Source organism: Nomascus leucogenys, chromosome 2 (genome assembly GCF_006542625.1).
Source record: "Nomascus leucogenys isolate Asia chromosome 2, Asia_NLE_v1, whole genome shotgun sequence".
Classification (NCBI taxonomy): domain Eukaryota; kingdom Metazoa; phylum Chordata; class Mammalia; order Primates; family Hylobatidae; genus Nomascus; species Nomascus leucogenys.
The window spans coordinates 120,812,703-120,824,969 of NC_044382.1; the positions used below are offsets into that span (position 1 = coordinate 120,812,703).

At 41.2% G+C, this 12,267-nt stretch overlaps 2 protein-coding genes across 4 annotated transcripts in view; both read left to right on the forward strand.

Moving 5' to 3' along the window:
• Positions 1-6,802: 6,802 nt before the first annotated feature.
• Positions 6,803-12,267, forward strand: part of SRP19 (signal recognition particle 19) — a 32,134-nt gene continuing 26,669 nt past the window's right edge. For 2 of the 3 annotated variants that reach the window (XM_003259834.3, XM_003259831.4), the window contains exons 1-4: positions 6,891-7,019; positions 8,117-8,192; positions 10,084-10,155; positions 10,248-10,359. In XM_003259834.3, the coding sequence (XP_003259882.1) occupies positions 6,979-7,019; positions 8,117-8,192; positions 10,084-10,155; positions 10,248-10,359 (301 nt within the window). In that variant the 5' untranslated portion in view covers positions 6,891-6,978. Of the gene's footprint in view, positions 7,020-8,116; positions 8,193-10,083; positions 10,156-10,247; positions 10,360-12,267 lie in introns of all 3 variants that reach the window. The other variant, XM_003259832.4, reaches the window with a different exon arrangement.
• Positions 6,921-12,267, forward strand: part of LOC100586572 (putative U2 small nuclear ribonucleoprotein auxiliary factor 35 kDa subunit-related protein 1) — a 32,016-nt gene continuing 26,669 nt past the window's right edge. The window contains exons 1-2 of the mRNA XM_012505388.2: positions 6,921-7,019; positions 8,117-8,192. The gene's annotated coding sequence lies outside the window, so the exon portion shown is untranslated. The remainder of the gene's footprint in view (positions 7,020-8,116; positions 8,193-12,267) is intronic.

Below are 12,267 nucleotides of genomic sequence, written 5' to 3' on the forward strand. Positions count from 1 at the left end.
ACCAAATATGCTCAAGCGTGCCGTGAATTTCCCAATAAACTCAACTCAAGCTCAGGCTGGGGTGATCCTGCTATGGCTGTATGCATATGAGTCTCACCCTTAGACTTGTGAGCAACTTGAACTAGATTCTTCATGTTAGGCTTTTGAAAGTTTCATTATAATGTGTCTTAATGTGGGTTTTTTTGAGTTAAACTTACTTGGAGTTTACTGAGCTTCCTGGATGTTCATATTGATGCCTTTCATCAAATTTGAGAATTTTTCAGCCATTATTTCTTCAAATATTCTTGCTGTCCTTTCTGTCTCTCTTGTCCTTCTAAAACTCCCACAATGTGTATATTGGTCCACTTGATGGTGTTCCAACAGATCCCTTAGAATTTGTTTGCTTTTCTTATTTTTTTTTCTTTTGGTTCCTCAGACTCAGTAATTTCCATTATCTTCAAGTTTGTTCATTCTTCTGACTGTTCAAAACTGCCTCTGACTCCCTCTAGTGAATTTTTCATTTTAGTTACTGTATTTTTTCACCTTCAGAATTTTTTCTTTTTGTCTTCTTTTTAGATTTTCTGTCTCCTTATTGTTATTTCCATTTCGTAAATACATGGTTTCCTCAACTTTCTCCACATCTCCTTTAGTTCTTTGAGCATCCTTAAGACAGTTGTTTTAAAGTCTCTGTCTAGTAGATGTACCATCAGATCTTTTTCAGAAATAGTTTCTGTTGATATATTTTATTTACTTTTTCTCTTTCCCCCCCACTCTGAGATTTACCAAGATTTTTTCTCTTTGAATGAGCCTAATTTTCCTGTTTCTTTGTATGCCTTGTGATTTTTTGTTGAAAACTGGACATTTGAATCCAATGGCACTTGTTTTCAAATCTTATTTTTTATAAAACCATCTTCCTTTTCTTCTTACACATGGGCCACTAAATCCAACGTATTAACCTTGGTTGAGGCTGCTGGCTGGAGATGGGGTTCACAAAGATAGAGAAGATCAAGGTAAGCAAGAGATGTGGTAACTCTGGAAATCAAATTCCCCCCTTACCTGGGTTTTTTGTTTGTTTGTTTAATTGTTGTAGGCTCTCTCTGTGCCAAGGTTCAACGTGAGGTGTACACTCGAGGTCTTCTCAGGTTTTTGTGATCCTAGTCTTCTCGGCATGCATAGTTACTTTCTAATTTTCCTCATATATGCCATTGTTTTTGGATGTTCTAGTCTTTAATGCCTGCCTCCCAAAAGAAAAAAAAAAGAGAGAGAGAGAGAGAGAGAAATTAAGGAGGAGGGGCACCAGTCCTTTAAATCCCCTGGAAGTCACTTCAGCGGGAGAGAAGGGGTTTGAACCAATGAGGGGAGGTGCAAAATCCATGACCATCTGCCTCTTTGTCTGCACTTCTATGATCAGAAGCAGCAATGAATGACCAGTGTACAGATGCCCAGTACTTGGAAGACAGGGTGCTTTTTGCCCACTCTCGGTCCCATAGGCTGTTCCTGGAATGCGTATACAGCTGACTATCACAGGGCTGGGGATGGGCATGGGGAACTGCTACTGTATTAAGAACTGACACTGACCAAAAATAACTCCAATTTACTTTTAAATTCTTCCCCTGGAACTTGCAAGCCTTCAATAGACTCCATAGTTTCTAAATAGTTACATGTCACAGATTCTGCTAATGTAATAATTGTCGTGGTGGGAAGATGAATTCCTGGTTCTTTCTACTCCACAATCTTCTCAGAATACTCTCTCAATTCCTACTCAACTCTCTTAGGAAAATTTCTCTTGTTTACCTTGATCTTCTCTTTCTACCTCTGTGAACCGTACCTCCAGCCAGCAGCCTCAATCAAGGTTGATAAGTTGAATTTAGTGGCACGTTTGTATGAAGAAAAGGAAGACAGTTTGATAAAAATAAGATTTGAAAACAAGTGCCATAATTCTATAAAGCCCTTTCATCACCTCCACAATTTTTCCATGTCCATTTTCATCCTCCTTTGATTCAACCTGCCTTTCCACAAGCATAAGCATTTAAAAACTTTATATTTGGCTGAAACTTTCATTGTCAGTGTGGTAACAATATTGCATTCTTTCTCTCTTCCTCATCCCTCCTCTCTGTGGTTGTACAGTATCTCAGCAATGGTGTGGAGTTTAATAGGAGTGTGGATTTGGCATTGAATGACACTAAAAAATATTAGCTCTGTCATTAATTCTCTTAATTCTCTTAGTATATATGAACCAGGAAACGTTACTAGCAATTATAATATTGACCTTTTTGTCTCCAATTACTTAGATGTCTCTACAAAAACAATTCCATGGTAAGTAGGCTACTTGCATGTATTAAGCCTCAGACTACCTCATTCATTTTCTACTTTTCAATATGTGTATGCATATCCTAAACCAAGAAAATTATGTATTTTAAAGTTTGGATTCATTTCATCTCTAAATGTACTCCTCAATTTTAGGTCATTGCATGACACTGTTTTTACAGGAATCATATACACTTTAGAAAGAAGTAAACGTTATTTATTTACATCAGGAGCAAACTTAATTTTGTGCTAAAAAAAACTACAAGGAAGATTGAGAGACATAAGTGAGAACATGAAGGCAAGTTAGGGGCTTCCAGTCAGACTAGCTGAGCATCTATGCTCAGCCATTATTAGCATGAATGGGCCAATTATTTAACCTCACTGAGACTCAAACTTTCATGAAGATTTTTGTTGGTTGAGTTTGGTTTTTCAGTTTGTCTGCTTTTTTTATCTGTAAAAGAGAAAACCTATCTCACTTTGCCTGGCTTTTTGAAGCATGTCTGTGTAGGTGTGGAATAAACATCCATTATTAAAATAGGAACAAAGGTGGGTTTAGTTGAATGGAGATGCTGAAATACTACTTTGCAATCAATCTAAGTGATGCAAAAAATATACAGGCATACCTCAGAGATGTTGCAGGTTTGGTTACAGACCACCACAATAAAGCAAGTATCATAATAAAGCAAGTCATACAATTTTTTTGATTTCTCAGTGCATATAAAAGTTATGTTTACATTATACTGTAGTCTGTTAAGTGTGAAATAGCATTATATCCAGAAAAATAATGTACATACCTTATTAAAATATTTTATTGCTGAAAATGCTAACAAGCATCTGGGCCTTCGGAAAATCATAATCTTTTTGCTGGTGGACAGTCTGCCTCGGTGCTGATGTCTGCTGACTGATCAAGATGATGGCTGCTGAAGGTTGGAGTGGGTTTGGCAATTTCTTAAAATGAGACAACAGTGAATTTTGCCACGTCAACTGACTCTTCCTTTCACAATAGGTTTCTCTGTAGCGTGTAATGCTGTTTGGTAGTATTTTACCTATAGTAGAACTTCTTTAAAAACTGGAGTCAGTCCTCTCACACCCTGCCACTGCTGTGTCAACTAAGTTTATGCCATTCTAAACGCTTTGATGTCATTTCAGCAATGATCACAGCATATTCACCAGTTGTTTTCATCTTAAGAAACCACTTTCTTTGCCCGTTCATAAGAAGCAACTCCTCATCATTCAAGTTTTATCATAATTATAACAATTCACTCCCATCTTCAGGTTCTACTTCTAATTCTAGTTTTCTTGCTGTTTCCACCACATCTGCAGTTACTGCCTCCACTAATGTCTTAAAGTCCTCAAAATGATCCCAGAGTGTTGAAATCAACTTCTTCCAAATTCCTGTTCATGTTGATATTTTAACCTCCAATGAATCACAAATGCTCTTAATGCCATCTAGAATAGTGAATCCTTTTCAGAAGGTTTTCAATTTATCTTGCCCAGATCCATCAGAGGAATCACTATTTGGCAGCTGTAGTTTTACAAAATGTATTTCTTAATAACAGATGAAAATAAAAATTACTATTTGATCTATAAGCTGCAGAATGGATGATGTGTTATCAGGGATGAAAACATTAATCTCCTTCTAGATCTCCATCAGAGCCTTAGATGTCTAGAGGTCTAGGTGCATTGTCAATGAGAAGTAATACTTTGAAAGGAATCTCTTTTTTTTTTTGGTCTGAGCAATTGGTTTCAACAGTGGGCTTAAACATATTCAGTAAAGGCTGGGTGCAGTGGCTCACGCCTGTAAGCCCAGTACTTTGGGAGGCTGAGGCAAGAGGACTGCTTGACCCCATGAGTTCAAGACCAGCCCAGGTAACATAGCAAGATCTTGTCTCCACTAAAAATAAAAATTAAAAAAAAATCAGCCAGGCATGGTGGCATGAGCCCATAGTCCCAGCTACTCAGGAGGCTTGTGTGGGAGGATTGCATGAGTGTGGGAGGTCAAGGCTGCAGTGAGATGTGATAGGGCCACTGCATGCCAGCCTGGGTGACAGAGCGAGACTGTCTCAAAAAAATAATTCAGTAAAGCATGCTGTAAACAGATGTACTATCATCCAGGCTTTGTTGTTCCATTTAGAGAACACAGGCAGAGTTGATTTAGCATCATTCTGGTGTCTCTAGAATTTTTGGCATGGTAAATGTCCATTGGCTTCAACTTAAAGTCACCAACTGCATTATTCCCTAACAAGATAATCAGCCTGTCAGCAGCTTTGAAGCCAGGCATTGACTTCTTCTCTCAAAGAGACTACGATTTTGGGTGCTACATCCTAGATGGCATCTTTCTCCAATAGAAGGCTGTTTTGTCTACATTGAAAAATCTGTTTAGTGTAGCCACTAAATGGGGCAGCTCTGAAGCCAGACATTGACTTCTTCTCTCAAAGAGACAAGGATTTTGGGTGCTACATCCTAGATGACATCTTTTTCCAATAGAAGGCTGTTTCATCTACATTGAAAAATCTGTTGTTTAGTGTAGCCACTAAATGATATTAGCTAATCATTGATCACCATCAAAGATATTAGCTACATTTTCTGGATAACTTGCTGCAGCTTCTCTATCAGCACTTGCTGCTTCACCTTGCACTTTTATGTTATATGTTATGGAGATGGATTCTTTCTTAAACCTCCTGAACCACCCTCTACTAGCTTCCCACTTCTGAAGTTTCCTCACCTTTCTCAACCTTCACAGAATTGAAGGGAGTTAGGGCCTTGCTCGGATTAGGCTTCGGGTTAAAGGAATGTTGTGACTGGTTTGATCTTCCATCCAAACCCCTAAAACTTTCTCCATATCAGCAATAAGGTTGTTTTGCTTTCTGATCATTTGTGTGTTTATTGAAGTAATTTCCTTTTAATTCCTTCAAGAATTTTGTCTTCGTATTTACAACTTGGCTGTTAGGTGCCAAGAGGCCTAGCTTTCAGCCTATCTTGGCTTACACATGCCTTCCTCACTAAGCTTAATCATTTCCATCTTTTGACATGGGAGACATGTGACTCTTCCGTTCACTTGAACACTTAGAGGCCATTGTAGGGTTGTTAACTGGCCTAATTTCAACATTGTTGTGTTTCAGGGAATAGGGACTCCAGGAGACGGAGACAGACGGGAAATGGCCAGTTGGTCGAACAGTTAAAACATATACAACGTTTATCCATTAAGTTCCCCATCTTATCTGGGCATGGTTCATGGTGCCCCAAAACTTATTATTATTATTTGAGACGGAGTCTTGCATTGTCACCAGGCTGGAGTGCAGTGAGTTGGCTCACTGCAACCTCCACCTCCCGGGTTCAAGCGATTCCCCTGCCTCCCGAGTAGCTGGGACTAAAGGCCTGTGCCACCATACCCGGCTTATTTTTTGTGTTTTAGTAGAGATGGGGTTTCACCATGTTGGCCAAAATGATGTCTATCTCCTGACCTCATGATCCACCTGCCTCGGCCTCCCAAAGTGCTGGGATTACAGGCATGAGCCACCGCACCCAGCCTTAAACCTATTATAATAGTAACAGCAAACATCACTGATCACCGATCACCATAACAGAAATAATGAAAAGGTTTGAAATATTGCAAGAATTACCAAATGTGACACAAAGTATATGCTGCAGGAAAAATGGCACCAAGAGACTTATTCCAGGCGGATTTGCCAAAAACTTTCCGTTTGTAAAAAGGCAGTATCTACTCGCAGCAGCAAAGCGAAGCACAATAATGAAGTATGCCTGTAGTGATGGCACATGGTATCCTTCAGAAGTTGTAAAAGTTGAATAGTTTTGTTTTGTTTTTCAGAGTTGGAGTCTTGCTCTGTTACCCAGCCTGGAGTGCAGTGGTGTGATCTCAGCTCACTGCAACCTCCACCTCCTGGGTTCAAGTGATTCTCTTGTCTCAGCCTCCGAGTAGCTGGGATTACAGGTGTGTGCCACCACACTAGGCTAATTTTTGTGTTTTTAGTGGAGACAGGGTTTCACCATGTTGGCCAGGCTGCTCTCCAACTCCTGACCTCATGATCCGCCTGCCTCAGTCTCCCAAAGGGCTGGGATACAGGCGTGAGCCACCGCACCCGGCCTAAAAGGTGAATAGTTAAATTTCTAACACACAGCACACTGAAACACAACATCTATAACTTTGCTACTTCTACTACTATAAGAATCCATTTTGCCAAACTGAAAGCAAGCTCTAGGGCCCAGGAACGGATAAAAATTAAACATAAGGAGTATTTCCTTCCCTGCTCTAACATATATTTGCATCCTGAACCACACAGATTCCCCTCGTTGCACAGTCTTCCCCCCTTAACAGAGGGTAGCTAGTACCACCCATACTCGCTGAGAAACTGAAAACGAGGGAGGGTCGAAGTTAAACCCTTTTTAGTGGCGGTGCATGCGCCCCACATGGTCTTCCCGGCTTGGGAAAGGAATGAGACGCTTTCATGATTCTCTCGCGAGGGGGGAAGTCTTCACGCCACGTCAGAGACTAGCGATCCTGGCGCCGAGCGACAGGTGCCGGAACAAACAGGCGGTGAGAAATCGAGGACGCGGAACCATTTGGTGGGCAGGACTTCCGGCGGAAAAGCGAACTGTCCCGGAAACTCAGAGCCGGGTTCCGCCTGGGTTTCTCCCTGCGGCTCCTGGGCTGCTGTTTAGACTGTTGTGAAGATGGCTTGCGCTGCCGCGAGGTCCCCAGCCGACCAGGACAGGTGGGTTCTGGGGAGGTGGGTCCCCAGAAAGGAAGGGGCTTGCTCTGGTGCCGCGGGTGCTACACCGCCCTTCTCCGCTCCGCGGCCTCGAGAATGGCCTAGCTGATCCAGCTCGCCCTGGACGGGCTCCGCGCCTCTCACTGGCGGCTAGTTTTTCTGAATCCTGCAGCAGCCACCAGGCTCTTCGCAGGGCTCCTGAAATTCAGACCGTAGGTAGCCTAGTGTTTACCTGTACGCGAGACAAGGATTTTGGGTGCTACGTGGACGTGATATCAAGTAACATAATCACAATGTGAGAAATGTGTTCTTTTTAAGTATTGTTGCGTTCAGAAAGGCTCATTTGTGAAATTTTAAGGTTTTTAATACCTCGGACACTTTATATAAGAGGGCGGGCCCGTTCTCAGGAACTTTTGACAGGCTGCTGTGTCTAATGTAACAGTTACCTCAGTCGTTTTGTTTGTATTCCTGTGGTTTTTTTTCCATCCAAGGTAGTGGATAAAGTTTATTTTTAAGTAAGTTAAGTAAAAGGAAGGTAATTTAAAGAAAAAACATCAAGCAAATAATAGGTGTACCAGCAATGATGATGACGACGACTACCACGGACCGAAAGAATGTATTTTTGAAAATACTTGTTATTTGTTGAGTGTAGTTGTCCAGGTTCTTGGCGTTTTGAGTAATGAATTGAACAAAACACACAAAGCAAGGCAGCGACAGCAGATTTATTTTAAACAAAAGTACACTCCACAGGGTGGGAGCAGGCTCCAGCAAGCCGCCCAAGAGCTGTTGATTACGGCATTTTCTGGGGTTTAAATACCCTCTAGACGTTTCCCGTTGACCAGTGCCAGTCTGATTGGTTGAGGGAGGGGGATCAATCAGAATGAGGAGTAGGCCCGCGGCCAGTCTGATTGGTTGCTCCAGGGGACCAATCCGAGGTACTTTGATTTTTCAACTGCCACGCAGAAAAAGGAGGGGTTGAAAAGGGAGTAGCCATCTGATATGTAGTCAGCATGAATTGGCCTTCGGTTCCCTGCCACCCGACCCTTTTCTCCTGCGTCTTACTGCTCTAGTGATACCACTTATGCTATTGTCTATGGCAGGTTTATTTGTATCTATCCTGCTTATTTAAATAATAAGAAGACCATCGCAGAGGGAAGGCGAATCCCCATAAGTAAGGTAAGCAGATGGCTGGCACCTTGGTCCTCGAGGGAATGGGGGGTGTCATCCTGGTCGGGCCACGTCATCTTGTTAGAGCCGCAGGGGGTTCTCTTCACTGCATTTATTTAGGGCTTGAGGAGAACACAGCCAAGAATTGGGGTGCGTTCCTTAGTGTTGGTGAAACCAGAAAGGCATTAATTCATAGCTGGAGGGATTTTTTTTAATGTCTCTTAATGAGCCTGTGTTTGTAAAGAAGTGGGGGCAGAGTCTGTAGAGTTTACATGTTTTTAAAACAAAGTTTATGACAGTGTTCCCCTTGATACAGGAAATCAAAATTATGACATTGTACGATATATTAATAATGTTCAGAATGTAGTTGAGATTTTTTTAAGTATGTGAAGAAGACTTGCAGAAAGTTCAGCCCTGTTGAGTTTTATTAAAGTGTCATTTGTATTTTGTAATATGACAGATTTAAGACACCTAGGTTTGATGCAGTGAATTCTCACATGATGAATACATCTGGATTGTAACAAGCACTCAAAAAAGAAAACACTGCAAGCATCCAGGAAGATTGCTTTGCGTTCCCTTTCAGTCACTGTCGCTTCCGTATATGCTCAGAAATACCAGGATGACCACTGTCATGACTTCAACACCATAGATTACTTTTGCTTATTTTTCAATTTTCTGTAAATGGAATTACTGTGTACTTTTGTATCTTTTTTTCACTGAACTTTAAGCTTATGAGATTTACCTACATATTTGAATGTAGTTGAATTTTCATTGCTCTACAACAGGGTTTGTTAATAGCAGCACCATTGCCAGTTTGAGCTAGATAATTGTTGTTGGGGGTTGTTCTGTGCATTTTAAGACGTTCAGCAGTATCCCTGGCCTCTACCCACTGGATGACAGGTCAGCCCCCTCCAGTCCCCCATCCCCTAGTTGTGACGATCAAAAATGTCTCCAAGCATTGCTAGATGTCTTTTGTGTGTGGGTAGGGGTAGGGAGGCTGAGGACAGAATTTCCCTGCTCAAAACTACTGCCCTGTCTCCTCTATAGTATTGCATTGTGTGAGTATGCCAAAGTCTTTCTACCTTCTTTTTTGTTTGTTTTTTTAAGAGACAGGGTCTGGCTCTGTCACCCAGGCTGGAGTGTGGCGGTGTAGTCTCAGCGCACTGCAGGCTCCACCTCCCGGACTCAAGCCATCCTTCAACCTCAGCCTTTTGAGTAGCTGGATCTACAGGCACATGCCACCATGTCTGGCTACTTTTGTATGTTTTTGTAGCAATGGGATTTCTCCATGTTGCCCAGGCTGGTCTCAAACTCCTGAGCCAAAGTGATCTGCCTGCCTTGGCCTCCCAAAGTGCTGGGATTACAGGTGTGAGCCACCACACCTGATCCTTTTTACTCTGGATGGAAAATTGGATTATTTCTATTAATAGTTTGAGGCCATTATAAATAGATGTCTTTTAGTGAACATATTTTTGCTTTTTTGTACAACGCATCTGGGAATAGAATTGCAGGGCCATAGAGAAGGCATATATTCAGCTTTAGGAGATACTAGCAGTTTTCTAAAGTGTTCCTATGTATAATTGTTTAAGCAATCAATAATCATTGAGCACCTACTCATGTTCAGAGTACCGTAGGTGCTTGGGAATACACTGGTTAACAAAACAAAGCCCCTGCCCTCAGAAGTTTATGTTCTGTTGGAGGGGAGATGGGCACACAGTTATGCATTAGTGTTATTCCTAGGAATTTTTAAAATTACAATAGAAACATCTGTACTTAATGGAAAAGGAAATGTAGGGTTTTGGTACTTGTTTGATTATAGTATTTGAAATTATTTACCCAACACTATGGCAGTGTCCACTTAAAGCACATATATTTAGTGTTTATGTTTTTAACTGTTCAGGCTGTTGAAAATCCTACAGCTACAGAGATTCAAGATGTATGTTCAGCAGTTGGACTTAACGTATTTCTTGAGGTATGACGTGGTTCTTCACAATTTTCCATACTCATCTAATTGATGTAATAACTTTCTTAAGCCCTGTTTCTCTTTTGTTTCATTTATGTTAGAAAAATAAAATGTACTCTAGAGAATGGAATCGTGATGTCCAATACAGAGGCAGAGTCCGGGTCCAGCTAAAACAGGAAGATGGCAGCCTCTGCCTTGTACAGTTCCCATCACGTAAGCTTTTTTAAATGAATCAGTGGGGCTCAGGGATAGGTTTCTCCTACACAACACAAAAAAGGTTCTAAAACTGAAAGGTAAAAGTCAGAATTTGCATTCTGAAGATTAATTTAAAGACAGGACTGCTGCTCATGGAGAGAAGCAGTAGTTCTAATTTCTTTGAGGTGAACGACTTCTTTGAAAATGTAATGAGACCCACTAAACATTTTTCAAAAAAATTGTTGTGTGAACATTTTATAAACCTCTGGAAGTCTGTCATTGCTCCCAGGTTAAGAATATAAAATTATTAAATCTTTGGATGTTAATTGCCATTTTAGATCCTAGAGGTCCTTGAGGTCTGTTAATATCTATAATATCTAATGATTCTATCATTAATAAATCTGAAAAGCGATATTGACTGAAAAAACAAGAGATAATGCATAGTGTGGTACCACTTAGGTAAATTTAAATACAAAATATTACTATTTATTGATAGATGCATATGTAATGTTGCTTATTGGCATTTTTTTGAAACGCTCTGTAAGGAAACACTCTTAAGACAGTAGTCACCTAATGGTGAGCGGGGTAGAGAGTAGAGACACAGGGGTTGATGGTCATAGAAGACTGTTGCATCATCTCTAGTGTTTTATTTTATGAAAAACAATAACAAAACTAGATATCAATATAACAATGTTCTGAATATTAGGAAGATAAGTTTTTGTTTACATGTTTATTTTTCTGAATTTTCATCTCTGAAAATTTTAATTTTTTAAAACAAAGCTATTAATTTTTTGTTTCAGTTTAATAACCCCCTCAGTTTAATTAAACTCTTTCATTAAATTTACTTAAAAATAATGAAATCGTCAGACAAATTGACAACTTTTTGATTTTTTTTTTTTTTTTTTTTTTTTTTTTGAGATGGAGTCTCGCTCTGGCTGGAGTACAGTGGCGCGATCTCGGCTCACTGCAACCTCCGACTCCTTGGTTCAAGCGATTCTCCTGCCTCAGCCTCCTGAGTAGCTGGGACTACAGGCATGTGCCACCACATCCAGCTAACTTTTGTATTTTTGACAGAGACGGGGTTTCACCATGTTGGCCAGGATGGTCTCGATCTCTTGACCTCGTGATCCACCCACCTCAGCCTCCCAAAGTGCTGGGATTACAGGCATGAGCCACTGCCCCCAGCCTGATTTTTTTAAAATGGAGAGACAAGGGTCTCACTGTGTTGCCCAGGCTAGTTTCAAACTCCTGGCCTCAAGCAATCTTACCATCTTGGGGAGATCCCAAAATGCTGAGATTACAGGCGTTAGCCACCATGCCCAGCCAGCATGTTTGAACTTTTATTTTTAAAGACAAGGTCTCACTCTGTCATCCAGGTCGAGTGCAGTGGCACGATTATGGCACACTGCAGTCTTTTTTCTTTTTTTTTTTGAGACAGAGTTTCGCTCTTGTTGCCCAGGCTGCAGTGCAATGGCATGATCTTGGCTCACCGCAACCTCCGCCTCCCGGGTTCAAGTGATTCTCCTGCCTCAGCTTCCTGAGTAGCTGAGATTTCAGGCATGAGCCACCAGACCTGGCTCATTTTGTATTTTTAGTAGAGATGTAGTTTCTCCATCTTGGTCAGGCTGGTCTCGAACTCCTGACCTCAGGTGATCTGCCCACCTTGGCCTCCCAAAGTGTTGGGATTATATGTGTGAGCCACCACGCCCGGCCAACACACTGCAGTCTTGACCTCTTGGGCTCAAGCAACCCTCCCGCCTCAGCTTCTCAAGTAGCTGGGAAAATAGGCACATTATTTTTTATTTTTTCTAGAGATGGGGTTTTGCTATGTTTCCTAAGCCAGTCTCAGACTGGTGGACACAAGTGATCCTCCTGCCTCAACCTCCCAAAGAGCTGAGATTACAGACATGACCCACTGGGCTCAGC